Below are 27,450 nucleotides of genomic sequence, written 5' to 3'. Positions count from 1 at the left end.
GTCGTTCAGATCCTGGTATTTATTCAATGTCTTGTGCAGTCCATTTTGACCCCAAGTTTTAAATACAATGTGCATGTCATCAATCAATGAAGAATAAAATATGACATCACCTTGGAAAAGAAAATCTTTAAATTATGAAAAAAAAGTAAAGAGTAAAGTTGTTGCAATCACTGATAAACTGTAAGACTTTAATATATTTACCTGCATACAGTAGGACATCAGATGAATTGAAAATGTGTATCCCAAACTCATTGCATACAAGAAATTAAGACAAAAATCATTGTAAGTAAATCGCAAAACATGCCCAGTGGCAATAGGCACATTGTGGAACGCCATATACTGAACGAAATAGGCATCTGGGCCCAAACTGTTATCTTTAAGAAGGCGTTTTATAAGAATAAAACATGTATTATAACAGCAGAAGTAAGTCGTTTCCACAGTTAAACTCTCATAAAGGCATAAGGATGGAAGCTCAAACCACTCCAGCCATCCAGAAAAACAGAAACAACACATGCATATAAAATTACAAACAATAGTCAGCCGAAAAGTAAAAAAAAAAAAAAGAGCCCACTTTATAAAGTGATCAGGCAGAGAAATAACATGCACAATAAAATCAGGGTGCCAAAAATTAAAAAAATATAAAGAATCTGGCATTGAGATTTTGATGACGCCAAGCTGTTATTGCACCTTTAAGAAAAACCTGATGTGGCCGATGGAGAAAAGAATCAAAATAAAATAACAGAGTGTTGTTATACCAGAAACAGCAAAGAGATTGCTGAAATGTGCAAACAGAAGTGTGCATACATATGTTCAAGTTAAGCTCTGTGTGTGTGTGTGTGTGTGTGTGTAACAAGTACAAAAATAGATCTTGATTTGTCCGATGCAGTCGTTAATATCTAAAATAGCTCCACGCAATTTAAGGACCATAATTTAGTCTCTAGATCCAGGGGGAAGCGTTTTAAAAAGGCTGTTAAAAATCGTAATAGCTTCCCTGAAGATCTACAGTGCTTTGGCACAGAAACAAGCTGGTGTAATTCTCACTATCGCCACATGATGACACTGTGACAAACTGTAAAACTCGACCCTTGGGACTTTGAATATTGGTGTGCATGTTCAAACACACTCCTCTCACCACTATCAGACTCTAGCTGAAGAGCTTGACGAAGCAGTTTTGGCAGTAGGGTTTGTCGTTCTGCTCTTTGAACGTGCCCTTGTTCAGCTGTTTAAGGCAGAAGGCGCAGACGAAATGCTCGGGGTGAAACTTCTTGCCCATGGCGGTGATGCAGCGGCCGGTAATGGGCTTCTGACAGCCGGAGCAGAGGGAGCCGCGGTGCTCGTGGTAATGAGCCTCACAGTACGGCTGCCCTTCATGCTCGAAGAAACTGCCGTTCACAAACGTAGTAAAACACTCCTGTGGAGGAAAGCATCAGTCAGTTATGCATGAATGATTCAAATAATGCTACAATAAAACAGTGAAGAGGGTACATACAGCGATTCGGAAAAATCTCATATTGAAATGTGCATGAATCCAAAACACCAAGATAGCAACATAAACACCACACATTTTCCAAAATCAGAATATTAACATTATCTAAAAAAATTATTTTAGGATGTATCCAATTACAGTTTATATAAATATATATATATATATACACATTATAATAATCATCAGATTAACAACTCAACTATATACACTATGATATTCCAGATTTTATGAATTGTTTAGTATATTACATTAATAGACAAAATATTTATTATAACAAATTATTTAGGATAATATATTAATAAGCCAATATTTTATTTCAGAAACATGCTAAATTAAATGCAATAACATAATAATTGTAATATATGCAATAAAATGTCATGAAATATAATTAATATAAATCAAATTTAACCTGCTCAATACATTTTTAAAAACACATTTAAAGAAATTAATGCATAAAAATGTAAAATATAAAAACAGGTCCAAGCTTAAATTTTGGCCTATTAATTGGCTGATACATCAGTACAGACACACACATACTGACCCTGCAGACAAAACACTCAGGGTGCCAAAGAGCGTTAAGGGCTGAAATATAGTTCTCCAGGATGGCACGAGCACAGCCGCCACATTTGGGGGCAAACATGTCGAAGTAGTCCTTCCTACAGTACGCCTTTCCCTCCTTCTCATGGAATCCTGCAGAACGATTACAGAAAGAGTAAATAAACTGGTAAAAAAAGAAACCTCAGCTAAAGAGAAGAAAAGAGGTTGAGAGGAGTGGAAGCTGCTTACCCTCAGGCCCAAAGAATGACCCGCACTGGGCACAAAAGAAATGCTCCGGATGCCAAGTCCTGTCTAATGCGGTCACCACTCTCTGCAGCAGGAAGCAAAAGCGATTCATTACAATGAAATGATGGTGAAACAAGAACTGAAAGCACAATTTCATTCAAAAGAAAAACAAAGAATAAGTCTATTATTACTAATTCCTGGCAATATTGTTCATTTCATGTGCCAACCAACATAAACAAAAGTGTAAATAATTTATTTCCTACATAATGGTTTTAGCAATATAAACTACACAATTCTAAAAATACTAACACAAATACTAATAAAAAAATAAAAAAAATTAGTGTGTATTATTTTGTGTGTTAATGTATATCTGTCATCATAAAATCAACAGTCAAATGTTAAATCAGTAATTAATGATTATGAATCTTTAGAACTGACTCTTCTCATAAGAATCATTTGTTACTGAACAGACTGCACTGATTTGCATGCAGCCAGCAAATATAAAAACTTAGGACTTGTTGTTTATTGCCTTGTTTTTTTGTTTGTGTACTTTATGTCAATTACTGTGTTAATGTGTATTTTTGTCTCCCAACAGATGTTAACTCGTAACTGGTTCAATCATATAACTCGTGTTCATGAATCTCATAAGAATCATGTGTTAGTGAATCAGACTACACTGGTTGCTCTGTATGTTTTTGCATGCAGCCAACAAACACAACATACTATGCAGCTTGTAGACAATTTTGTAAATGCATCTTACTTTAAGGATGTTAAGTAATATTAACTAAAGATGTATTAATTTAAAATGATTTTAGAGCCTTGAAAGAGATTTAAGATTATTCTGTTAAGCATTTACATTCTCAGCAGACCCTCTATGTGTTGAGTTCTACTGCAAAAAACCTACTTAAGAGTGTCTTTAAGTGACTGTTTATGTTAAGAGGAAATCTGAAGCCAGACAGCTATAGTAAGCAGCATCTTGACTGGGTGGTGACACGAGACACTAACACACATGTCCGTGAATGCCCCGTCTGTGACTGTTTAAGGTGCTGATAGGCAGCAGAATCCTTACGTCCAGAATGGGTCCGTTGCAGTAGTAACAGCGTGGAGAGAAGAGGCTGTGGTAGTCCTTTTCACAGTACGGCTGGCCGTCTCTCTCAAAGAAGTTTTTGGAGCCGATTTCCTCCTGACAGTGAGTGCACACAAAATGCTCCGGATGCCACGTCCGCCCCATTGCTGTCACCACCTGAATGAACCAAAGAAAAGAGGACGGAAGTGTATGATTTCACTTGAAGAAGACATAACTGAATAAACATTTATGCATTTAGCAGATGCTTTTATCCAAAGCGACTTACAGAGCATTCAGGCTATATATATATTTATTTTTTTTTTTTTTACCAGTATGTGTGTTCCCTGGGAATTGAACCCATGACCTTTTGCACAGCTTACACAATGCTCTACAACTGAGCCACAGGAACACTATAACTTTAAGATTACTAACACTAAAACTACTGCTAAAACTTTAAGATTACAACATCTGTAAATGCATATTCACACTACCGATTGAAACAAAGATTTTGTAATGTTTCTGAAAGTAGTATCTAAAGCTCACCAAGGTTGCATTTATTTGATCAAAATACAGTAAAATCAGTGATATGTAACATTGTGAAATATTACTAAAAATGGTTTTCTATTTTAACATATTAGAAAATGTAATTTCTCCTGTGTGGAAACTGTGATATATTTATTTATTCTGCATTCTTTGACTAGTACAAAGTTAAAAATCACAGCATTTATTTGAAATAGAAATCTTCTGTAACTTTATAAATGTAACTCTTGATCAATTAATGCTTCCTTGCTAAATAAGAAATATTATTTTTTTAACTGTCCTTACACATAACTTTTAAAATAGCAGTACATCACGATTTACACAAAAAAAATGCACCAGTACAAGTTTTTCAACATTGATAATAATCAGAAATGTTTCTTGAGCAGCAAATCAGCAAATTAGAATGATTTCTGAAGATCATGTGACACTGAAGACTGGAGTAATAATGCTGAAAATTCAGCTGAGCATCACAGGAATTAACTACACTTTAAAACACTTCAATAAACAGTGATTTCAAATTGCAATAGTATTTCACAATTTAAGAGCAAATACTTGCAGCCTTGATGAGCATAGGAGACTTTCAAATACATATTATGAAGAAAATAATAGTAGTTTTATTTATATTTGTAATTTATGACAATAAAATACATTTACATCTTTAAAAAAATAAAATAAAATAAAAATTGGCTACACTGACATGTAAAATAGACACTTTGGTGGCCTTATTGGTTCATTTTGGAACAGAGCATCCACGCTAGAGCACAATATCCTGAAAATCCAAAAGCAATATAGGCATAGATAATGATTTGGGCAGTTAATGAGCTCTTCAAGGGATTTCTCACCTGGCCAGCGATGGGTTTCTTGCAGGCTCCACAAACGCCTTTGGCGACAGTCTGGACACCCAGCCGATTGAGGTCTGACTGCAGGCTGCCCAACATGTTATCCAGTTTATTCCCCTGCTTTGGAACGCTGGTGGGGGAACTCTTGCCCTGAGCCATAATCTACAGGAAAAAGGAAAGAATTTTCACATTTTAAAGACTGTTTCATTAAGCAAAGAAAATGCGGATGCAAATCCCAACACAAAGCAGTTTTGCAGTTTTGCTTTCTCCTTGGTGCACATTACTAATGACTACCAATTAGCCACTCAGCAGATGCATTCTTCCAAAGCGTGCTTTGGTACACTTTTTAACCAGGTCAATCTTGATCTATGCCACAATGCTGATAATTCATGCCGAAACATTTGCAGGGATTAAAATGATACATTCCACAGAGAACACTGCACTGAAAAGTGAATATAAATGTCCCCTAATGAACGCTGTAGTGGTTCAATGATTTATTCATGCCCCAAAACTGATGATCAACTTTGCACCATTATACCCGGAAATCAAAAATACATCTTTTCTCTATATGACCATCAGCACGTGAAAAGATATTTTCCAACTTCAATAAAAATTCAGCATGTATTTCAAGAGCTACTTAACTGCACAATTTTAATTGCACAATTTATTAGTTAATACATTACAGGATGTTAGTGGTTAGTAAACAACCGCCACATGCACTTAAAGAAGCACACGTAGTTCTCAGCTTCGCTGAAACGCTGAATCACCTTTGTGGAATCAATTAGCAATTCATGTAATGGAAATGCTTACTGCAGCATTTGTCTTATTTCACAGCCTTTAGAGCAAACAGCAACCAACAGCCAGTCTGGCTAGATTTTATGCAACGTTTGCAATGTTAAATATCAGTTCATTTCACATAAAAAGAGTAAGGCGTTTGAATAAGGTTTTTTTTAATCAAAGGAAACCAGTCTCACACTCTCTGCAGACCATCCCTAAATACATCAGGATCTAGAAGGTGTTAAAGACATAATCAGATGACAAACTGAGTGAGGTTATAGGTCTAAAAGGCCTTGTAACCTCATCTCTGTTCTCCCAATTCAAAGAACCGTGACACAGAAGCATTCTTTAGAAAGCAAAAATAGCAACCCACACATCCTCTGTCATTTCTGCATATGAACTCACACTTAAACAAGCTACTCTCGAAGCACTTCCATACAGCCTTGCTGCAGGATATTTTTACATTTACACAATTCTGGCAGACTTAAAAACTTGGCTTTGCTTTAGAGCCAAAAACCTGCCAAAACAAAAAGAACTTAAGCATACACTGTTAGTATTAGTTTTAAAAGACAACTGTAAGTGACAGCCAACAGATCAACAGCCTTTTCTGTGGTCACTAGCACTTCATTTGCAACAGAATTTGTTCACATACCAGGAATTTACAGGAAAAGCAAAAGGAAAACACAAGGACAGACTGTCTTCATGGGACATGTTGGCACCAGCAAACTATTTAACAAATGCTGAGACACTCCTAGTGCAAACGCTGTTTGGAGGCAGCATGCGCTTTATAGGCAACATGCTAGAAACCATGAAAGAATGGATAGAAATGAGGCAGAGGGTTCCCACACTATCTGACCAATGTATTTTCAAAATTACCATTCCAGTCATTTTATTATCCACATTCACTTTATCTACATTTACTATAAATTCTGTATGATTCACTAAAGAAACATTCAAACTGAATTGTGAACCTTAAAAATTCCCTCAAATTTGCACATTTTCAATGACTGTGGGAACCCTGAAGACATAGAGGCAAGCTCTGATCAGATGCAGATAAATACAGAGAGCAAGTTCATGCCTGTACCGGTAAAAAAACAGGTTCATATTCCGTTTGGCAGCCAACAGACGCTAAAACCTTTGGTGGAGGGGGCAGGGTCACAGGTTTGGGAGGAAGGGATGGACGAGGGTTGGGGTCTTTAGGTGAAGGTGGAGTTGGAACTGGAGGAGGAGGAGGTGGAGGAGGAGGAGGAGGAGGAAGAGGAGGAAGAGAGGGCTCCCTAGGGGGTGGAGGTGGTGGGGGGAGAGGAGCACGCATCTGTATCACAGGATCTCGCTTTTTTGGGACATGATGGGTAAGGACTTTTTTCGGAGGACTGGGCGAGTCTGGAGGAATGATGATCTGATGGACAAAGAAACATGAAACATGTAGCAGGAAGTGAAAGGAGCACAAAATGCAGAATAAAGGGCAAAAAAATGGGTTCTGGAAATAAAAATCCCATTAATTTTCTACACAGGGAATTTTTTTGTACGATAACTTTAATATCGTAACTTTTAAAGACAGATCTTGTGTGAGCTGTAAGGTTGTAAAAATCAAAGGTATATGCTTTTGCTAATGCCATCAATCAGCATTATTTCAACTTATTTTTAAACAATTGTGTTAAACAGCAGAATTATTAATTAAGCACTGCAAGCCTGACTTGATAACTTCTCAAACCTAAATATCTGTATATATGTATATTCTGCTTTAAACTTATAAATTATATATATATATATTGTACCTTTGGCTTTTTACTCAATTTTCTTATGCTTCAACAAGTAACACTGAGATTTTCCTCGTTGCTGGTTGGTTCAGCTTATAGTGCTTAAAAAAGACTTTTGAAAAATCCCTATGGAAAAAATGAATGGAAATATACCCACCAGGAACCTCTGGTGGGCGTTGTTGCTCTCTATTTGAAAATGTTTATAAAAACCTATATAAGAAATGCTGTTTTGCTAGCTTTTGCAAGTTCCACCATCAATCTTGTGACTTGCACTACCTTATCAACCGTTGGTGATACGCCTCCTTCCTCTCTTAAGCGCTGTGGGTTGGAACAGACAATGACCCCTTCTGTAAGCCAATCATCTGGCTTTTTTCGTGGCCGCACTGTGCGACCAATTCCCAGTTTCCCTTGCAGCTCTTCAATGAGTAGATCCTGCGAGTTGCTCTTGTTGAGATTTAGCGGGCCCATTTTTTTTTGCATGTGACCATCACGAAACATTGGGTGGATGTTGGATGTTTCCTTTGTGCGTCTGATGACCGATTTAAGCTGCGGAGAGGCAGCAGTAATGAAGTGACCACTTTCAATGTTTAGAACATGCGATGCTTTCAAACAGCTCTAGAAGGCAAATCACACTGATTTGGTTTGGGACAATGCTTTGCATTGCTTCAAACATCCTCTTCATGACACAGCAGAAACATATCTAACCTTCCACAAACAATTTGAAATAATGCAAGAGTATGTATAAAGACTGTGAAGCAAACACAACGTGCCAAAAACAATGCAAAGCAAAACTGATAAAGCAAATGGTAAATTTTAACCTTATAGTTCAGTTGACACTGCAAATAAAATCATTCAGTTCAATGCATTTAAATGTTAAATTTGATTCAAAACTAGGGTTGCATGATAAATCGCATGCGAATGTCATGTGCATCTCGTTAGTAAAGCAGGTTCTGTGATTAGTAGTAAATCTCCATCACGTGCTTTCAGATAGAGCGGCATTTAATACACAGAGACGTAGATCACTGACAAGCTACGCAATAATACTGTATACATTATGCAACTACACAATAGATCATGATGCTTTAGAAATATAATCATTTCAGTTACTTGGACAACTCAAAGCAGTTCAGAATGTTTAGAATTAGTTCAGATGCAACAAAATTTGCCCAGATATTGTACATTATTGAAACAAATTGCAATGAATTAAATTTTTGTAACTGGCAAGCACAAGCAATATAAGATTTAAAAGTTATATTTCAATATCAATGCATATGAATCTACATGATTTTAATGCATCGAGAAAATGAAGTAACTGTCATATCCTTAGACTTCACACATCACCTTTAGCAACTACAAACAATTTGCATCATGCAAAACCATCAGACTACTGAATCAGTAAATAGCCAGTTTGCAGAACATCTCCTGCATCAAGAGCCCTGAAGAAATGGCAAAGAAGTGAAGATGGAATGCAATTGCACAATGAAACTCCACTACAGAATTGCAAAGAAACAAGCAAGCCTAGCCTTGTCCATTTAGCAGCATACACCTCATTGAGGAAGCGCGACAGGGCATGCATTTGAACATGGCAGAGACTCCTTCCACAGAATCTTATCCACTGCATGCACCAAACATACTTTGGATTCCTCAATTCTCTACCTTTCCAAAAACATGTGATGCAAAGCAATGCAACAGAAACCAAATTAAATGGCTATCCCTCCAATTTTAGGAGCACTAAGTGACATCTGCACATGCGTATCAGGTTTTTGAGAGGCATATTTAACTTGCTAATGGTGGGTGCTTCAATCCAAGCAGGATGGAAAGGTTCAGATTGAGTATCAACAGGCCCCTTGGCCCAAGGATCAGGCCCATGTATTTGAGAAAGCATAAACAGCCGTACGCGGTTCAGCATGCTTCTCGCTCATGCTCGCTAAATTTAGGGGTGCAAATTGGAGACACTCTGACAAAGTTGATGTGCTCAATACTTGTCCAGAAGCGGAGAGCCTTTCAACCGCTGATGGCTGGAGAAGTGGAAGGTCCAGTGAAACATCTGACTCCCCAGGGAACGATGTGGGGTTTAAGGGGTCGTCCATCCGAGTGACATCTTCAAAGCCACCTGGTGGTGTCGATTGATGAGGACGTGCCAGAACGTCATCATTCACCTCTAATGAGGCAGGAGTTCCTTCACCCATTTTTACCGGCTCTGGTTGAGAAACACTGGAAGTCAATAGCTTGTCCAGAGCTTCCTCAAGAAGAGGCTTGGGGCAAGGAAGACTTATTCCCAATATGCCCGGTTCAACAGGTTTCTCTTTGGAAGGCTTCGGAGTTAATGTTAAGGTTGAAACTGGAGGAGCGGGCAATGTAATGGTAGCTGGCACTGGACTCTTGCTAGTAATCCCTGACTTGGGACTTGGGCTTTTGGCAAGATCTCCAGGGACTGGACTTTTGGTTGCTCTAACAGCTGTAACGGGGCTTGGGCTCTTTCTTACCATAACTGGAGTAGAGGTTTTAGCAGTTGTTACAAGACCAGAACTTCTTACATCGACAATTCGATTTGAGCTCTTGATAACCTGTGGAGGACTGGGGCTTTTAGATATCCTTGAAGTTATAACTGGTGAGGAGGTCTTTGGTACCACAGGTGGACTACTTTTGGCGACCAAAATGGGACTTGAGAGTAAATTTAATGCCGGAGGGCTTGAGGTTTTTGCAGATGGTTCAGGTGATAAACAAGACTCAGGGGCTGGACTCTTTGTGCTGGAAACTACCAGGAATTTCTCCGAATAGGGCTTAAAGGAAGTGCAATGCACCTTGGATTTGGACACTGGAGCAACAGTTGTCGATTCCTCAGCAATATGGAGTTCCAGTAAAAGTGGTGCGCAATTTGAGGAAGGCTGAGGAGGAACGCTGCGGTCAGATACCTCTGCTTCTGGTATTGAAGGCACTGTGAGGTTCTCAGTCCCCACAAGATTGGAAAGTTCTGACCCTTTAGTGGATAATGAGTCCTCCTTAACTGACAGAGTGCCAGACTAGACAACCAACAGCAAGACAACAACAATAAAAAGAAAGTGAGAAAAGCATTTGAGTAGAAACATGAAGGAATGACATGCAAAATGAGGAGGCAATGTGACAACATTCAGTCTGATTTATTATCTTACTCTAAAATACGAAAAACAATGCATAAAAACCAGTGGCCTAATGTAATGCATTATATCTCAACATGTTTGGCTTATTTAGTCAATGTAACAAAATATAAGTTGCTTTACCAACCTGAAGGCAAATCTAATCATCCATATTCCCAGATATAACATGACACCACAACCACAGCATTCCAGATTCTCTCTTTTCAACCGCAGTGTGGCTCACATCCAAGATAGATATGCTAACAAGACCTTCCTAATGGACCCATGAGAGCATGCCCTCATACAGGCATATAAACCCCTTATACATTTTTAAGGCCTTGAATTATAACAATCTACTTTTCCTGTCTGATTATCAATATCAGCACTCACACATATGCATGATAAATCAAAAAACAGCTGACACAAAAGCAAAACCCAATGACAACTCAATAAAACCGCCCTTGTAAAGCTTTAAAGCAGATTATTTGCCAATAAGAATAACATGAGCCGTACAAAATAATTTAGATAATTAAACACTTATTGTCGATTTCAAACACACAAAAGATTCCATCAGAGTGGCATATATATATATATATGTATATATATTCTCTCTGTCTCCGAGACTTACATTGCTCTGAACTTTAAAGTCAGACAGTGAGGCCATGAGTTCGTCGAGTTCTCGTGTCGCTGAGGAAGCGGAGATTCTGGCATGCTGCTGGGTGGGGGTCTCTTCCTGAACTTCTCTCAACTCAGGAACCACTGGCACTGCAGGGGCGGGTCTATTAATGTCACAAAATTAAAAAAGAGATCTAAAAAAAGGTCTAGATCACAAATAAGGAAAGTTTTCACTTGTTCACAACTTTTTAGCTCATTTAAATATCTGTGTTTACTAGAGTGAAGTCCAAAAGACCACAAGGAAAATCTGGGTTTCAAAGTCAAATTTAAACTTAATAAATTTATTTTTATCTTTTTTATTCAAACATCATTACATTTTCTAAAGTTATGACAGAAATATTAAAATAATATTTGAAAGAATATTTCTACTTACTGAAAGTGGTGAAACATTTCTTATTATTGTCAGTGTAGAAAACATGTTTTGTTCATAACTGTTATTAACTGATAATATTAATAATTAAGCACCAATAATAATTGAGCAGCAAATCAGCATATTAGAATGATTTCCGAGGGATCATTTGACACTGAAGACTGGAGTAATGATGCTGAAAATTCACCTTTGCAGCACAGGAATAAACTATATTTTAGATAGAAAACAGAAAACTTTTTAAATGGTAACAATATTACAATTTTTTTTATAGATTTTTAATCAAATAAATGCAGCATTGGTGAGCAAAACTAGACTTCTTTTTAAAAACATGAAGAAAAAAAATCTTAATTATCAAAAATAAATAAATATTTTCAGTAGTGTGCAAGCTTACGCAGGGGCCGGCACGGAGCTCTCCAAATCATTAAGCATGCTCTCCATACTGGGTCTGACAACTTCTATCCCCCGTCCGGGTGCACCGCGTTTGGGTTTCTCGATCATAGGAGGAGGTGCTTTCACTACTGATGAGACGCCGTTTTCTGGGACATAGCGCTGGGCGTTGCTGGCTGGTTTGGGTGGGTAGGTCTCTGTGAAACACCAAATGGAAAAACATCTATTGGATTTGATATACTGTCAAAAATGTGCACGTGATATTGGTAGAGCTTTAACAGGCCATTAACCCTGAGGTTTGAAGCGCTCACCTTCAGTAGGGAAGGCAGGTGTGCTGTGCTGTACGGCGTTGAGCTCCAGCAGCAGACGGTCCAGCTCTGACAGGTTACTGCCCAGTGATGAGCTCATGATGGCGGTGGGGGAGTCAGTAGTCTTCTGCTTGTTAGGGAAACTATAGACGTGCTCGTCTTCAGACTGTGAGACACGGGGACTGGCGGTTTTGGGAGCTGAGCTGAAAGACTTGAGGAAAGAAAAAATTAAGTTGCTTTAGTTTTACTAAGCACTTTGACAAGAGCAGGCCAAATGGCCAAAATGGGTAAAAAAAACTTTCTGTACATCTGGGGTCTCTTAAATATTAAATGTTGTTTTTTTTTTTTAACCTTGTGTAACAAGGGTCGGATGAAAGTTCCACCTCTTGTGTGCTATGACAAAAACATAATCATCAAAAATGTGAATGTTTGAGGTTTTTTTTTTTTTTTTGCATGAAGATCAAAATATCACTCCATCATTGGAACATGAAACACAATGTACTTTTTTACCATACTGCATTATATGCCATTTAACCAGAAAATAATTGCTACACTACAGCACAGTACTACTTCTACATGTTAGTCTGATAAAGAAACATGCATAAATTTTTTCCCCGTCATGCATGACTATTGTGCATCTAGAGTCACATGTAATATGGCAAATATGGTATCATAATAATAGAAATAACAGCAAATGTTCCACAAAACTCATGTTGATTGCAAAAAGTCACCAAAAGTGAAATCCTGGTGGGACTGATATATAATGGCAGAACATTGATTTTGGGGTGAACTATGCCTTTAAATAATTCCTGTATTTTGATGTGGACTCTATATATAATCCAACAGAGCCAAAAATATAGATTTAAACATCCAAATGTATTCAGTGTGACAGCTATCAAAAACACCTGATTTCACAGAATATTTAAAGAAATTAAACAATGAACACAATAAAATATGACCACCTAATATATATATATATATATATATATATATTGTGTTAATATATATAATGTGTTAATTAGTACAGACATAATTCAAATCAAATTGAACAATATACTACTCCAAAGCAGTCACATATCGAAAAGTTGAAAAGCATATAATAATCTGGGCTATTTAATTATAAAACGGTTGGCCAGTGCATTACGGCTTCACACAGCCTTCCTCAGAGCACCTAATCGAACCATCGTAAATGTGCAGCCGCAAAAACAGTCAGATTCATTCCCTCCATCACTGAAAGAGTGGAAGATGGTTGTGAAAAACTAACTTATAACTGTTTTTATTTACAGTTTTTTTACATTGTAAGTGAATTTAGATGCTACATGTATAATATGGCCCCATTTGAGAAACCTTGAATATGCTGAACCTACTTAAAGTCCCTGGAGCAACTGGAGATAAAGTGTTTTGCTTGAGGGCACAACAGAAAGTGGAACAGGCCAGCTTCTGGTATTTGTCACAAGGTTAAAGGATAACCGAGCAGACTTGTATAAAGACCAGCAGACAGTTCTGGGGAATAAAGAAACCCTACAGGAAGTAATGGTGCCTTTTACCTGGGTTGATGAGTGCTTCGATTCTGGCTTTTCTACCCAAGATCCATTCAGTGTTTGAGCAGGAGGAGAGGCTACTCGAGGTGGGGAGGACACGTCCTGATATGAGTCACTTCCTGTGGGGTAGGAATATGGTGTCTCTTGTGGCAGAAAAACAGCTTGTTTGGAAATGTGGGAGGCTGTGGACTCCAAATCCGCGAGAAGAGCATCTGTAAAAAAACCGAACAATTGAAATCTTGGTTTGTTTCTCAGGGTTGGTTGGTTTTTTAACGCCATGAATCACATGATCAGGATGGTGAAATCACTGCGGCGGTGTGGTGAGAGCGACAACCTCACATGTAAAGACTGCTTTGAAACAGCATGCCTACAGGGAAAGATTCAGCAGGGCGTAAAGCGCAAAATGCATGTGCATTAATGGACACACCTCTTAATGCACACATAAAATCAATATTCAAAGGCCACAAGTGCAGGAATAGAACAGAAAGCACTTACACAATCCACACAATACTAGGAAAGCTTGTAAGTGACTGTCAACACATCTCTGGTTCAGGTTCTTCATTTAGCAATAACTACCATGATAAGGCACCTTCAGATCTCGGTTGCATCATCATCTTTGTTACTGAGCGTGTCACGCCGTGTCTACACAGGAAGTGATTGAGGTCACATTGCAGCATGACAGCTCGAGGTTCTGGATTGTGGAAGCGTGTGAAGTGTCACCTAAATATATTTGTCAGACTGAACCAGTGAGCCACGATACCATAAATAATAATACTAATGAAATTCTAAAACTGATCGATATAAAAAAAGGACTTTGTATGAGTTATTGCAGAATAGCAAAATAATTTTAGATATAATGTGTGCATATGTTTAGAATAAAAAAAAAAAAAAATTATATATATATATATATATATATATTTTTTTTTAGGGGTGTGCACGGAGAGTTGAACATTCGAATATTCGTTCTGCTCTAATTATTCGATAAATTAAAATGATATTCGAATTTCGCTATATTTTTGCTTGCCATAAAAAAAAAAATCCACAATAAAACCTAATTCGGTAACTTTCTGTGATTCTCCACGGCATATTTGAAGATGTATGCAAGCAAAAAATGAATGAATAAGAACTGCGGGGGGTGTCTGCGGTCTTGGGTGACGGGATGGGGGGCTTATGATATTAGACTTCGTTAGTCTGCCACAAAAAAACAACATTAAAACACGCCTATGGTATTTTTTTAAAACTTTTTTTAGAGAAAAGTTGCTGCAGCCAAAGAGCAGCCGGCGGGGGCTGGTTGCAGGACGACTTAACCTCCGCAGACAGTTTTTTAATGTTCATCAGAAAATATCTACTCAAGATTTTGCTTTAGTATAATTTTCAGGACAATTAGGGCCAGATTCGGGATTCGGGACAACTAGATTTCGGGACTGTCCCGAATTTTTTGGGATGTCTGGTCACCCTAATGCCCACTCATCGGAAAAGGCTGAGCCAGTTCTTCAGCGATGATTACAGAGAGTCCAGCCGGGACGAGTTGGAACAGTTCTTGCTGGAGCCATGTATTCCACCAGATGAGGATCCAATTCAGTGGTGAAACGAAAACACGAAGCGCTTCACAAAACCTATTCACTTAGCACACCGTTATTTGTGAGTCCCGACAACGTCTGTGCCGTCAGAGCGCGTTTTCTCCGCGGCCGGCCTTATATATCCAGACTAAGGAGCTGACTTTCCCCCGATCATGTTTACATGCCTGTGTTTCTTAACAAGAACATGTAAAACAATAGAATAAAAAAGAAAAAAAGATTTGCTGACATTTTAAAAGTTTCAAAGTTAAGTGTAAGCTACGTTCTGTACAATAGCCTAATTGCTGCAGGCTGCTTTATTTACGTTTTTTTCTTTGTTCACTTTTTTTTTTTAATCTGTACTTCTGTTTGTTTGCACGCATTGTTAAAGGTTTTCAGCTACAAAACACTATGTGTAATGTTCAAGCTTATTGTAAGCTTGTTCAAAATGACGGAAACAAATAATGTTGCTGAAAAATAACGTTTGTCTCATTAAACCTAATTTAAATAAACGAATATTCGAATATTTGTTTTTTTGTGAGCTCAAATATTCAAATGTGATATTTGCGGAAAACGCCCATCCCTAATATATATCACATTCGAATATTTGAGCTCACAAAAAACGAATATTCGAATATTGGTTTATTTAAATTGTTTAATGAGACAGACGTTATTTTTCAGTACCATTTATTGTTTCCGTCATTTTGAACAAGCTTACACACAATAAGCTTGAACATTACACATTGTGTTTTGTAGCTGAAAACCTTTAACAATGCGTGCAAACAAACAAAAGCACAGATTAAAAGCAAAAAATAAATAAAGAAAAAAAAAGAAAAAAAAAAAGTGAACAAAGAAAAAATGTAAAGCAGCCTGCAGCAATTAGGCTATTGTTGAACGTAGCCTACACTTAACTTTGAAACTTTTAAACTGTCAGCAAATCTTTTTTGCTTTTTTTCTATTGTTTTACATGTACTTGTTTAGAAACACAGGCATGTAAACATGATTGGGGGAAATTTGGCTCCATAGTCTGTTAACAATCGCCGGCCGCAGCGAAAACGCGCTCTGACGGCACAGACGTTGTCAGGACTCACAAATAACGGTGTGCTAAGCGAATAATGTTCAAAAAAGTTTTTTTTTCTTACTTCTCATGTTTTCATCGAGAAACCTGAGATGTTTGTGCCGAGGGTCTAGGGCAGACGTGAGAAGAGGAGTTTTCACTGCATTCTCCAAGTTGCTGGTGTTTATTCGTTGCTTGAGAGATGCCGCAACAATGTTCTTGAATTCGGTCACTTTCTGTGATTCTCCACGGCATATCTGAAGTACTGTAGAAGACCGCAGTTCTTAGGGGCCATATCGCGTCTTTTGCGCGCTCAAGTTCGTTATTTCCAATGTTGACGCGTGGTATGCGCGCTCATAATGGAAGCGACCCGGTCGCGATATGCATGTGGTGCGACGCGCCCGTTTTTTCCAGGCGCGTCCGCACTGCATCGAGTTAAAAACATCTCAACTTTTCAGAATGCCGCAAGCGCACCGCAGGTCATGTGACAAGAACTAACCATTCAGCTTCATCCTTTCCCGTAACAACGTTGAAAGCTCAGCCAAGATGAAGGAACAGCTGATCATAGCTGTATATGGATTGCCATTTTGAAATAAATTTAGGAGCAGAGCTACTGAAAGCGATTTTTTGTGCTGCAAATCCATTTATCCTTTGCTGAAATTTCTGCGTCTTCATGGAGAGAGCGCGTCATTGTTGCTTAGCAACGGCAGACACCTCAGGAGCGCTTCTGCTGAGCGCTTTGGAAAGAAGGAGAAAGCGGCGCGCCTAGCGTTTTCCACGCGTTTTTAGGCGCGATATGTGAACGGTCCCTTATTTATTCATGAATTATTTTTTGCTTGCATACATCTTCAAATATGCCGTGGAGAATCAAAGAAAGTGACCAAATTAGGTTTTATTGTGAACTTTTTTTTTCTTTTTTTTGTGAAATTCGAATATAATTTTTATATATATTCGAATGTTCGACTATCCGTGCACACCCCTAACTTATATCAGTGAGAAAGAAACATGGTCTGACAATAAAAATAAAAATCTAAGAATATTAATTTATAGCTAATACAATTCAGAGGAATTTATAAATTAATCCATATTAATCCATAAATATAAAATGCATGTCAACCCAAATTACTTTTCAAACATATAACTCGTAAAATCCAGAGAATACTAATTAATTAATACAGTATAACACACAATAAATCCGTAAATTTATCATCAGAATCCTTTCATATTATTATTACTAAATATATAATGCATAATGTAAAGTATGCAAATAAATTCAGAAATATATGCATCATAAAATCCAGAGTAAATCAGTCCAAAAATATATATAAATCCGTAATATATATAGACCATATATAGACCATAACTTATCAATTTATTTAAAAATAAATTGAGAAATAATTCATCAAATTCAGAGGAAGTGAATAATATACAAAATTAATAATTAATAATAATAATTAATTCAGAAATACATGACACAAAAATCAGAACAAATTGGTTTATAAATATATAACAAAAACAAGAGCAATTAATTCACATAGATATATACATTATATATATATATATATACATAGAACTTGCATTAAAAATATTTCAGACAAATGTGAAAAAGTAGTTACTGTAGAGTTTCCATGCAGCACATAAGGTGTCTGTCAAATGAAGCATCGGTTGTCAGTGTTTGGGATTTGATTTGACGGTCATTTTTGATGCTTTAACACACCAATCATGTCCAGTATAGAGATAATGATAATCTAGACGTTAGGTGTTAGGTTTATCTGCTACCATACGTGTTACACAATCTCACACAAGACGAGTGCAACAAAATCATCCAACTCAACAAACAACGTGTTGATCACCAACAAAATCACCATAACAGCCACAAACACATGAAGGCCACAATCCCAAAGAAGAAACAACCAGTTAAAGACAAATAACAGGAACAGAGTGAAGCTGGTTACTTACACTGTGAGCAGAACAGATAGAAACGCCCTGCTGAGCTCGCGGTCTTTACCTTCGCACTTTATCTCAGACAGGAGGAGCTACGACAAAGAGTGGGAAAAACAGGATGAGGATGGAATATCAAAGAGAGAAAGAACGATCTAGACAGAAGAGGAGAAGAGAGAGGACAGGGAAAATGAAGCACTTCGAGACAGGACAAGTATCGTTCAGTAGCAGGGACTGTGGAGTCGGGCTTCTGTTATTCGACAGGTGCTAACTGTAACTTCCCCTTCACATTCCAGATACTAAAAATGCTGCGGTATATAACCTGCCTGCAGCTGTGTGCAGGTCACTAAACGCGTCAAGCCAGAGAAAGTCAGAAATACTTTAGGTTCATTATTATGTCGTCTGCAAATAAATGTGACTGTTATTACAACAGCAAGGACTGCAAGACTGAGACATGAATCAGATCATATCTTGACTTTGTTCAGCACTTGGCCTGATGAGGGAGTGGCAAAGGAAACATTAACCCATATTTCTCTCTCACTCTTTCTTCTGTCCTTTCTGCTGTTTCTCTATGTACATCCATTACATTGATTTTTGCAATCACTCTCCCACACACTATATTTAAAAAACAAAACAAAAAAATACTGTCATCATTTACTCACCCTCAAGTTGATCTAAAACAGCTTCTTTCTTCCGTTAAATATAAAAGAGGGTATTTTGAAGAATTTGGGTAACCAAACAGTTCACTTTACGATGCTATGAAAGTCGGTGGAGACCAAGAACTGTTTGGTTACATTCTTCAAAATATGTTTTTGTGTGTGTGTGTTCAGCAAGAGAAAGAAATTCATAAGAACAACTTGACGGTGAATGAATTGTGATGGAATTTTCATTTTTGGTTTCATTTTTATCACTTATTTTAAGCAAAAAAAATATAGGATTACTGGATTAGCAACAATTTCTAGTCACGGAAACATAACTATGCATGGTTGGAAATCAAAATTCTTAAATGCCCTAATTTTTCCAAGTTTTTATGACTGTGGGGACTATGGTATTATTTTCTGATAAACATCTTAATATAAGAATAAAAGCTTCAAAAACCCCTTTGTCTTTGTCTGCTGCCAAATTAGGCCACAAGTTACTGCTGTACAGGAGTAACAAAAACTATAAATAGAAAATGAAAGCATAACTGTATATATTCTTCCTTTTTTTCTATCAACGGTACATGATCATGCCACTAATGAACTAAGCAAAAATTGAAACAGTTTAACTTTGTTTGGTGTGACAAAAATCATATAATTATTGTTTTTGTTTTCTTTTTAACAGTCAGTTGTCTGTAACTTCTTGCGTGTTTGCACACACTTGGCGAATAAAGCGAATTCTGATTCTGATCCTCATCACAAAGGAGCAAAACCTCAAAAACGACCGTATCAAAATGAAAGCCCACAGACCAATCAGCCATATCTGCAAACAAAGATTCTGGGAAGTAAAATACACGCATTAACCTAACTCCAAGACAATAAGAGCCAATCCTACCTCCCCCCATCACCCACTCCGGGTCGGGGATCATGTATGTCCCGTCTGGATCAGTTGTGCTGGTCGGCTGAACAACAGAACCTGTCAAAGACTCTCCAGCATGTGCTTTTTCAGTTCCCAGAGCGGCGTGTGTGTCTGTCGCCTTAAACGCAGCTGAATCTGGGGCTGGATGTGGGTCAGGAGCAGATGTTAATGAGGACACTTGTACAGATGGAGTCACTGAATCCATTCCTAAAGCCAAAACTAAAACAGATTCAGAAATCGCCTGTAAATCTAACATATCATCCACAGCACCTGCTACCGAAACTGACAGAGGTACGAAATCGGTTAAATCTGGTGACGTCTTCTCTGGCGAAGCCGACATATCGGCATCAAGGTTTGGCTCTTTGGCCCGTCCCGCTTCTGGTGTGAAATCCTGCATGTCGAATTCCCAAAAATCCTTGTCAATCTCCTCAACAGCTAAAGCTGATGAAGTTTCTCCGTCCATCGAGGAACAAAAAAGGAACCGCACCCGAAGGAATCGAGCACAGGATCCGGAAAAGTCTGGAGTGGGATGAGGAAAGGAAGGGTCGTTCCCGTTCCAAAGCATTCAAAACATTCCATTGGGCTCGTTTATGTATACAGCCGGCAGCTCGCTAGATAACGCTTTCTCTCAGGGGGATTTACTTACATAAAATATGGACACTACGCAAACCCATATATGACCACGTTTTAGGGTCTACAAAAAACACTACAGGGTTAAACATTCCCAGACATTATCTAGGAAGAAAGTTATTCTGAAAATCCTGGAAGAGCGAACAGAGGACCATTATTCCTTTGAAAGACTATACAGGATGCCACTTATTTAAACATCGTTTATCACTGAAAACCCATCAGACGAGCTCTGCTCGGCTTCAGAAGAGGGACAGTCCACTTCAAATCAGTTATCATGTGTATAAATCAGGTCAATAAGGGCCGGTCATCAAGGTTTCTGCAGGTTTTAAAAAAAGTTTAGTTTTTAAGACCAAGTAAAGAAAATGCAAGAAATAAATGGAATGCGACAGTTTAAAAATTCAACTTTCAAACCATTGTCATAACTTTAACAAAAATAAATAGTTTATAGAATTGTTAGCTATGCTTCCAACTACTAGAATATGAGAATAGGTTCATGTTACTCTGCAGAAAACGCCTAGCTGTGAACGCTTGAGAGCGCTTCTTTTCAGTTGAGACGATTTGATATCATTTCTCCAAACATAATTTTCAATAATATCGTGTTAGTCCAGGAATTCCATCTGGTTAAGAAAGAATTATTTGGAGACAAGCAATATTCAATTCTCCATTGTTGTTCGGTCGTAATTCAAGCAGGGTGTGACGGTTGGTCGGTGTAGTTTTAGTCCCGCCCCTCCTCCACTGTGATTGGTTAGTTGACCAAAAACTGACAGTGTTGAGCTCTGCGTTTTACCCACCCAAAGTTGGACATTCTTCAACAAAAAATGATGAACACACAGCGCTCAGCATCAAATAAATGCTCACGACTCATCACAACCCTGCTGTTTTAAAAATGCATTGCAAAAAAATATGGTATGCCAGGTAAAAAATACTTTGGTGGGCACAGCCTAAAATGTTCCGATCCTTCTGATTGTCTCATTTAAAAAAAAATAATAATAAAAAAATAAAATTAACATGCAGTCAGTTTTTCTACACATCTTGTATTTTGTCCTTAGAAGCAATGGTTGTGCTTGCATTGGTACATTTTAGTTTGAGACTCGGGTACAAACATTTACGGCTCTTACCATCTCGAGCATCGAAACACATGCATGCTGTAGAGAAAAAGATGTAATGTCCCTTGAAATGACGCATTTGTGACAGAGTCAAAATAAGGATGGAAAATTATCTCTATTATCTCTATAAACGTAATCTTTCTGATGCAAAAAACGCCATAAGCTAACCTCCAGAAATATAATATAAAGATCTAAAAAAGCATTTTATGACTTCTTTAACCACTTAGCTCTACGCTATTACCAAGCGAGCTTGTTAACCAAACAACTTGAGTTTTACTTTTGACAACATTATGATGATGTAGGGCTTTAAGGTAGGATGATAAAAATCCTGCATCTATTAAAAGAAATTTTTCTGTATTACGGTATATATATCCACACATACAGCACAGCACTTAAAAGCGATAAAGAAAAAAATTCTGTAGTATTTCTACATCACTACTGTTAAATAGTCCAACTGCACATGAAAAAAATTAAGCACTGTATCTTTCTTCATCCTTGCTGGAAGAGCCTAAGCTGGTGAGCAGCGGTTTTTTTCAGCAGGGATGTGCATCTTTCTAAAACTGTACATTACACAGTTTGTTATTTCAATCTTTGTTGTTATTTTTTTTACTAACAGTAAAACAAAACACCAACAAAATATCTTTTACTGTTACAATGACATAAAATTACTCGTATCGTGAAATAAGACTTTTGTGGTATCACCCATCTCTATATTGTTGTAACTGAAAAACATGAAATTACATTTAATATTTCATCACGATTACAAACAATTACACCATAATAGGTTTTTCTATCATACCTAATCTAAAAAAAGACCACGTCCCAGAGAGGATAGTTTGTTTTATTTGAGAAATTTGTATTGAGTAACTTATATTTTGGCAAGTTACACTGAAAGGCACTGCCAATGCAAATATAACTGCAGCATAACTTCAGCCTGACACAAGCTCCTCTGACATGAACACCTATAACTCTTGTTTCACATTTAAAACATTCAAACGGTGGTAAGAAGAGAAGGAATCACTCAATGGACTGGGATTATCAGTGGAAAACAGTGACTATGCATTGCAAAAAATAATAGAAAACGGAAATATTTTATAACACAGTCCACCAAATTCATATGCCATAGCTCATTAAATCAGAGCGGGAATACACAAAGCTGGAAATACGAGTCTAGGGTGCCAAGAACTGCTATTTCTTTGCCTTAAGGGCTCGTTATTATTGCCTATTTCATTATCCATCTATCTCCCTTCACATGTTTACTTGTACGTCCCCTTCTGGTCAATGAGTAGAAGTGCAGGAAACACCTCATGCACCCAAAGAGATAAAACAGGCCCTAAAAATGACTCTCAGACAACTCACTCCAGTCTTAACTACAGGAAACTCAATCTGCACAGACAGATCAAACCTAAAGAGTTTGATGATGGTCATTTCTGAGAGAGAAATACAGAGTTCCCGACTCTGAAGTCCTGACCTTCAGAGGTTTGAGAGCACAGGGTGGTCGAGCCAAAGAGGGAGACCCAAGATCCCCATGCTAAAATAAGAGCCTCCAGTCCTAAACCTGCCACGGAGAGCCGATGAAATACATCCCACGCTGTAAAACCTGATAGAGCCGAGGGAGTAAAACATTAATAACCCGAAACTCTCAAACATTCTGTTCTTGTCATGTGACACAGATGTCAACCTTGCAAGAACGAGGGCGAGTATGGTGATTACACAGCAAGGAAATGACACAATCTGTTTTTACATCAAACATAGTGAGGCAACAAAGTGACTGACAGGGATAAATCACACAAAAACACCAAAACAGGCACGAAGCAGAATGTTGAAGCTGCTTATAAAAAACTGATGCTTCTATTCACAATCAGTGGATTAAATTGACATTAGAAGACTGAATTGAATAAGAATTGATCACTAATTCATAAACGTAGAACCCATTTTTATATAGAGTATGCATATTTATCTATTTTTATGTTATATAAAATTATATATATTATACAGTATAATTACAGAAATAATTATGTTAGGATGGTAGTTCATATATGTTATTATGTATATTAACGATAATACTACTAATAATTATTATTATTGACATTTCTAAATAAAATAAAATTTGACATTTATATAATTATGTACATATAATTATACATAGCAATCAAATGTATTTTATAAATGTAAATAATTAGAGATAATAATAATAATAATACATTATCTATCTATCTATCTATCTATCTATCTATCTATCTATCTATCTATCTATGTATCTATCTATCTATCTATCTATCTATCTATTAGGGGTGTAACTAGGGCTGGGCAATATGGCTTAAAAAAAAAAATCTCAGATTTTTTCACACCAAACCCGATTTTCGATTTTAATCGATTTTTTTTTTCTATTTAAAAACAAACTACAACCGACAAAGAAATTGCTCAAAACAAATGTACTCTTTATTTTGTTCTGATTTTCACTTATGCAGTTTAATCTAAATTTCCCCTTTGTGCATAAGTGTAACAGGAAACAAGCCTCAAAACATGCTTGTAAACGAGATGGCATGCACTGCCATTGTAAACAGTGAAAATGTAGCTTATCAGTTTTCTAATAACTTACAGTGACACAATGCACTTCAAAATAAATTAAAATATAAATAAAAAATAAAATTGTGTGTCCCTCTTCGATAAAAAACTTTTGGTTAAATAAATGTAACCAAAATGACAAAATTAGATCTATTACAAAAATACATACTTGTCACAGTGGTATTCATAAAGTGCTAACAAAACTTTAAACTCATTAGCGTTAGCATTACAGAAAGGTCTGATTTACGCACTGTTACAACAGTCATTGTTTTTTTCTTTTTTCTTTTTTTTACATTGACATTTGAGTTCATGATTTTAATGTTGTTGTTTTTTGTGGCACACTAGACAGACTGTTGATCTTTGAATAATCTCATCTGGTCACCCTAACGCTAGTGAAGTATAACCACACTTATACTTATGCAGATCTCACAGACAAACTTCTTAATAATATCGCAAATTAGAAATGTTTGTTAAGATAAAATGTGCACGATAACATTAAGCAAATCTTTTCGCCATCGTCACTCTTTATTATTTAGCGGGAGTTTTCGTTCTGTTATTCGTGTGTGTGCGCCGCGCTCGTTCTTGTTGTGTGTGTGTGTGTGACTGACAGACGGCCTCCGCAGCGCGCATGACAGATTTCGCAGATCTCACAGACAAACGACTTAATATGATCACACATTAGAAATGTTTGGTGAGATAAAATGTGCACGATAACATTATTAAGGAAAAATACATAGTACATAATTTTTTTTCCCTCCAGTACCGAAAGCAGAACCGATAGCGTCAGATCTTACTGATACTACGGTCTTTCATAATTTAGCCCCGGGGCCAGTTTAATACCGGGTTTCGGTACCCATCCCTACTGTTTAAGATGCTGGAATAAATTTGTTGCGCTGCTACCTTTTATAGCAACGGCTTTTAAACACACTTTGCAATGTGGCGTTATTTGTTCTGTGTCTGACACTAAAAAAGCAAACCAATTCCAAACAACGGATGAAACGGTGCCTTTCTTTGGAACGAGCTCTGCGCTGTTAACTGCCATGTTGTCTGTGTGCGGCTGTAAGGAAAGCGGGGGGAGGGCGAGCCCACTCTGAACTACGGAAACCTAAGGGGAGAGCCGGTGGTGGAAGTTAAAGAGAAAACCGATTTTCATTAAAAACAAATCGCCCTTAACGTCAAATTCGAGTTAATCAATAAAATCGATTTATCGCCCAGCCCTAGGTGGAACGGTACGCAAAAATCACGGTTCGGTACGTACCTCGGTTTTAAAGTCACGGTTCGGTACGTACCTCGGTTTTAAAGTCACGGTTTGGTTAATTTTCGGAACAGTAAGAGAAAGAAATGCAAACATTAAACTGCAGGTTGTTTATTACTATAAACTTTTTTTTACAATTTGTTTACACTTTTTTTAATACTTTTTAATAAAATATATATAAAATAAAAAAGAATAAGAAATAAAATACTCTCAGTCTCAAAGCAATATCATATAATAAAATATAATGAAAAATATAAATAAATAACTATGATTACAGTGCAGCATTACCAATCCCAGCTTGTAGGCCTGCTCATATTTAAAAAATATATATAACTTTTCCAAAGTGTAAAGTGCAGCATCAACAGTTTCAGTTTTTAGACCTGCTCAGATTTCATTATTGCGTTGGACCGATCGGAATTAAGAGCAAAGGTCTGTTTAAATACTGACGGGAGCTGCGTTTGAGTTACAATCGTTTTTTTCCTAGTTGTAGTGATGTTCACACTTGCGTGATGCCTTTGAAGACCTTAGGCCGGTGACACACTGGCATATTGCAGCACACGCAGCAGAAACGCCATGCTCACGCCATGCAGCCAGTGTGTCGTTGGCCTTAGAATCAGCTGCAGGGCGGGATTTGCGCTGAACACGGAGACTTCCGACACTTAATATGTTCGTTTGGAAACACGAAAATGTACCTATGTTCCGTACACAAAATATTGCATTTGGTCATTCGGTACACACGTGCACCGTACCGAAAGCCCTGTACCGAAACCGTCCGGTACGAATACACGTACTGTTACACCCCTAATATATATATATATATATATATATATATATATATAAATTTAAATGGCTTTATTCAGAAAGGATGCATTTTATTGACTATAAAGTTAAAATATTTTGAAAATACAATATTTTTTAAACAATTCATTGTATAAACAGCTGATAACTTAAGAATACTTAAGATACTTAAGAATAAAAAAATATACACTCAGATACACCGTTTGAGCAAACATTCAACACTGGCCTGTTAATTCCTCAAAAGCTGCCTCAGGAGGGTGAAAGCATGAAAAGTGCTGTCCCTCGGTGGAGACCGTGTCCTCTGGCTCCTCTATATTTAAGGCTGTGTGTTATTTAATTATGATTGTCAGAGAGACGCCATGTGGGACCAATTACCAGCTCTGAGTCAAACACACAGACAGAGAGAGAGAGAGAGAGATAGAGAGAGAGAGAGCAAGTCCAGTATCATTATCAAACTGCTATTTATACTTGCAGACCATCTCATTAATAACCTGACACTTACAGTAGAAGTCAGAGTTAATCTAAAATTATAGCTTTCTCATGAGAAGAATCTGCTGGAGGCTGCGGTACATTTGTGTTACTTGTGGTCAAAAGATCTTGAAATTAACCAGAAACCAATGATGGAGAAATGCAGCTGAAGACACAGATGTGAAGTCATAATGTATGTGGTCATACGGAGGAAGTGAACACACACAGACGGAGAGTGACTCTGAGCCGAAGAACAAAAGATCCACCCTGAACATCTGCAGACGACAACACAGCTCTTCTGACTTATCTAAAAACATGACTCAAGTGTTGCTGGCCACTGTGATCGGGATTTTGCCTCCTAAAAAGGAATTCTTAAGCAATGTCGGTTAATGGAGACTTAAACATTTTCTTAATTTTCTCTTTTACATTTCTAATTTTCTCTCATGAAATAAATCGAAATATAAAAGAAAAGACTGACAAAATAACAAAATATAATAAGTACAGAATAAATACAAAATATGAAGAAAAGAAAAAGACTGACAAAATAATATAATAATAAAAAAGTACAAATTAAAAAAATAAAAATAAAATACAAAATATAAATAAAAGTACAAAATAAATACAAAATATAAAAGAAAAGATTAGACAAAATAAAATTTAATTAAACATAATAAAAAGTACAAAATAAAAAACAAAATATAAATAAATAAAATAAGATATAAAATATTAATAAACTAAACAAAATCAAATACTCATTAGATGGGAAGTCAAAGAGCATGTGAAGTAGTTACTGTTCCAGAAACAATAAGAGATCATGCCAAAATGATCTCCGCCTGCAACCTATGGATCCAAGGAAATAACTTTAA

The 27,450-nt window shown here is 37.1% G+C and overlaps 1 protein-coding gene across 5 annotated transcripts in view; it reads right to left on the bottom strand.

The window, feature by feature from the left end:
* The window catches only part of LOC132140627 (paxillin-like), a 34,438-nt gene continuing 6,988 nt past the window's right edge, over positions 1 to 27,450 (bottom strand). The window contains exons 1-14 of one of the 5 annotated variants that reach the window (XM_059549459.1): positions 20,030 to 20,305; positions 19,736 to 19,900; positions 13,655 to 13,860; positions 12,111 to 12,318; positions 11,804 to 11,996; positions 10,996 to 11,146; positions 9,234 to 10,274; positions 7,528 to 7,797; positions 6,576 to 6,890; positions 4,718 to 4,876; positions 3,339 to 3,512; positions 2,273 to 2,354; positions 2,028 to 2,176; positions 1 to 1,411 (exon numbers count right to left, since the gene is read on the bottom strand). In XM_059549459.1, the coding sequence (XP_059405442.1) occupies positions 1,145 to 1,411; positions 2,028 to 2,176; positions 2,273 to 2,354; positions 3,339 to 3,512; positions 4,718 to 4,876; positions 6,576 to 6,890; positions 7,528 to 7,797; positions 9,234 to 10,274; positions 10,996 to 11,146; positions 11,804 to 11,996; positions 12,111 to 12,318; positions 13,655 to 13,860; positions 19,736 to 19,900; positions 20,030 to 20,222 (3,573 nt within the window). In that variant the 5' untranslated portion in view covers positions 20,223 to 20,305 and the 3' untranslated portion in view covers positions 1 to 1,144. Of the gene's footprint in view, positions 1,412 to 2,027; positions 2,177 to 2,272; positions 2,355 to 3,338; positions 3,513 to 4,717; positions 4,877 to 6,575; positions 6,891 to 7,527; positions 7,798 to 9,233; positions 10,275 to 10,995; positions 11,147 to 11,803; positions 11,997 to 12,110; positions 12,319 to 13,654; positions 13,861 to 18,220; positions 18,298 to 19,735; positions 20,309 to 27,450 lie in introns of those variants that run through there. The other 4 variants (XM_059549461.1, XM_059549458.1, XM_059549460.1 and 1 more) reach the window with 4 other exon arrangements.

The sequence above is a fragment of the Carassius carassius genome, chromosome 5 (assembly GCF_963082965.1).
Source record: "Carassius carassius chromosome 5, fCarCar2.1, whole genome shotgun sequence".
NCBI lineage: Eukaryota > Metazoa > Chordata > Actinopteri > Cypriniformes > Cyprinidae > Carassius > Carassius carassius.
Note: the sequence above shows the minus strand (reverse complement) of the source record. Positions and strands in the feature narration are given on the sequence as shown.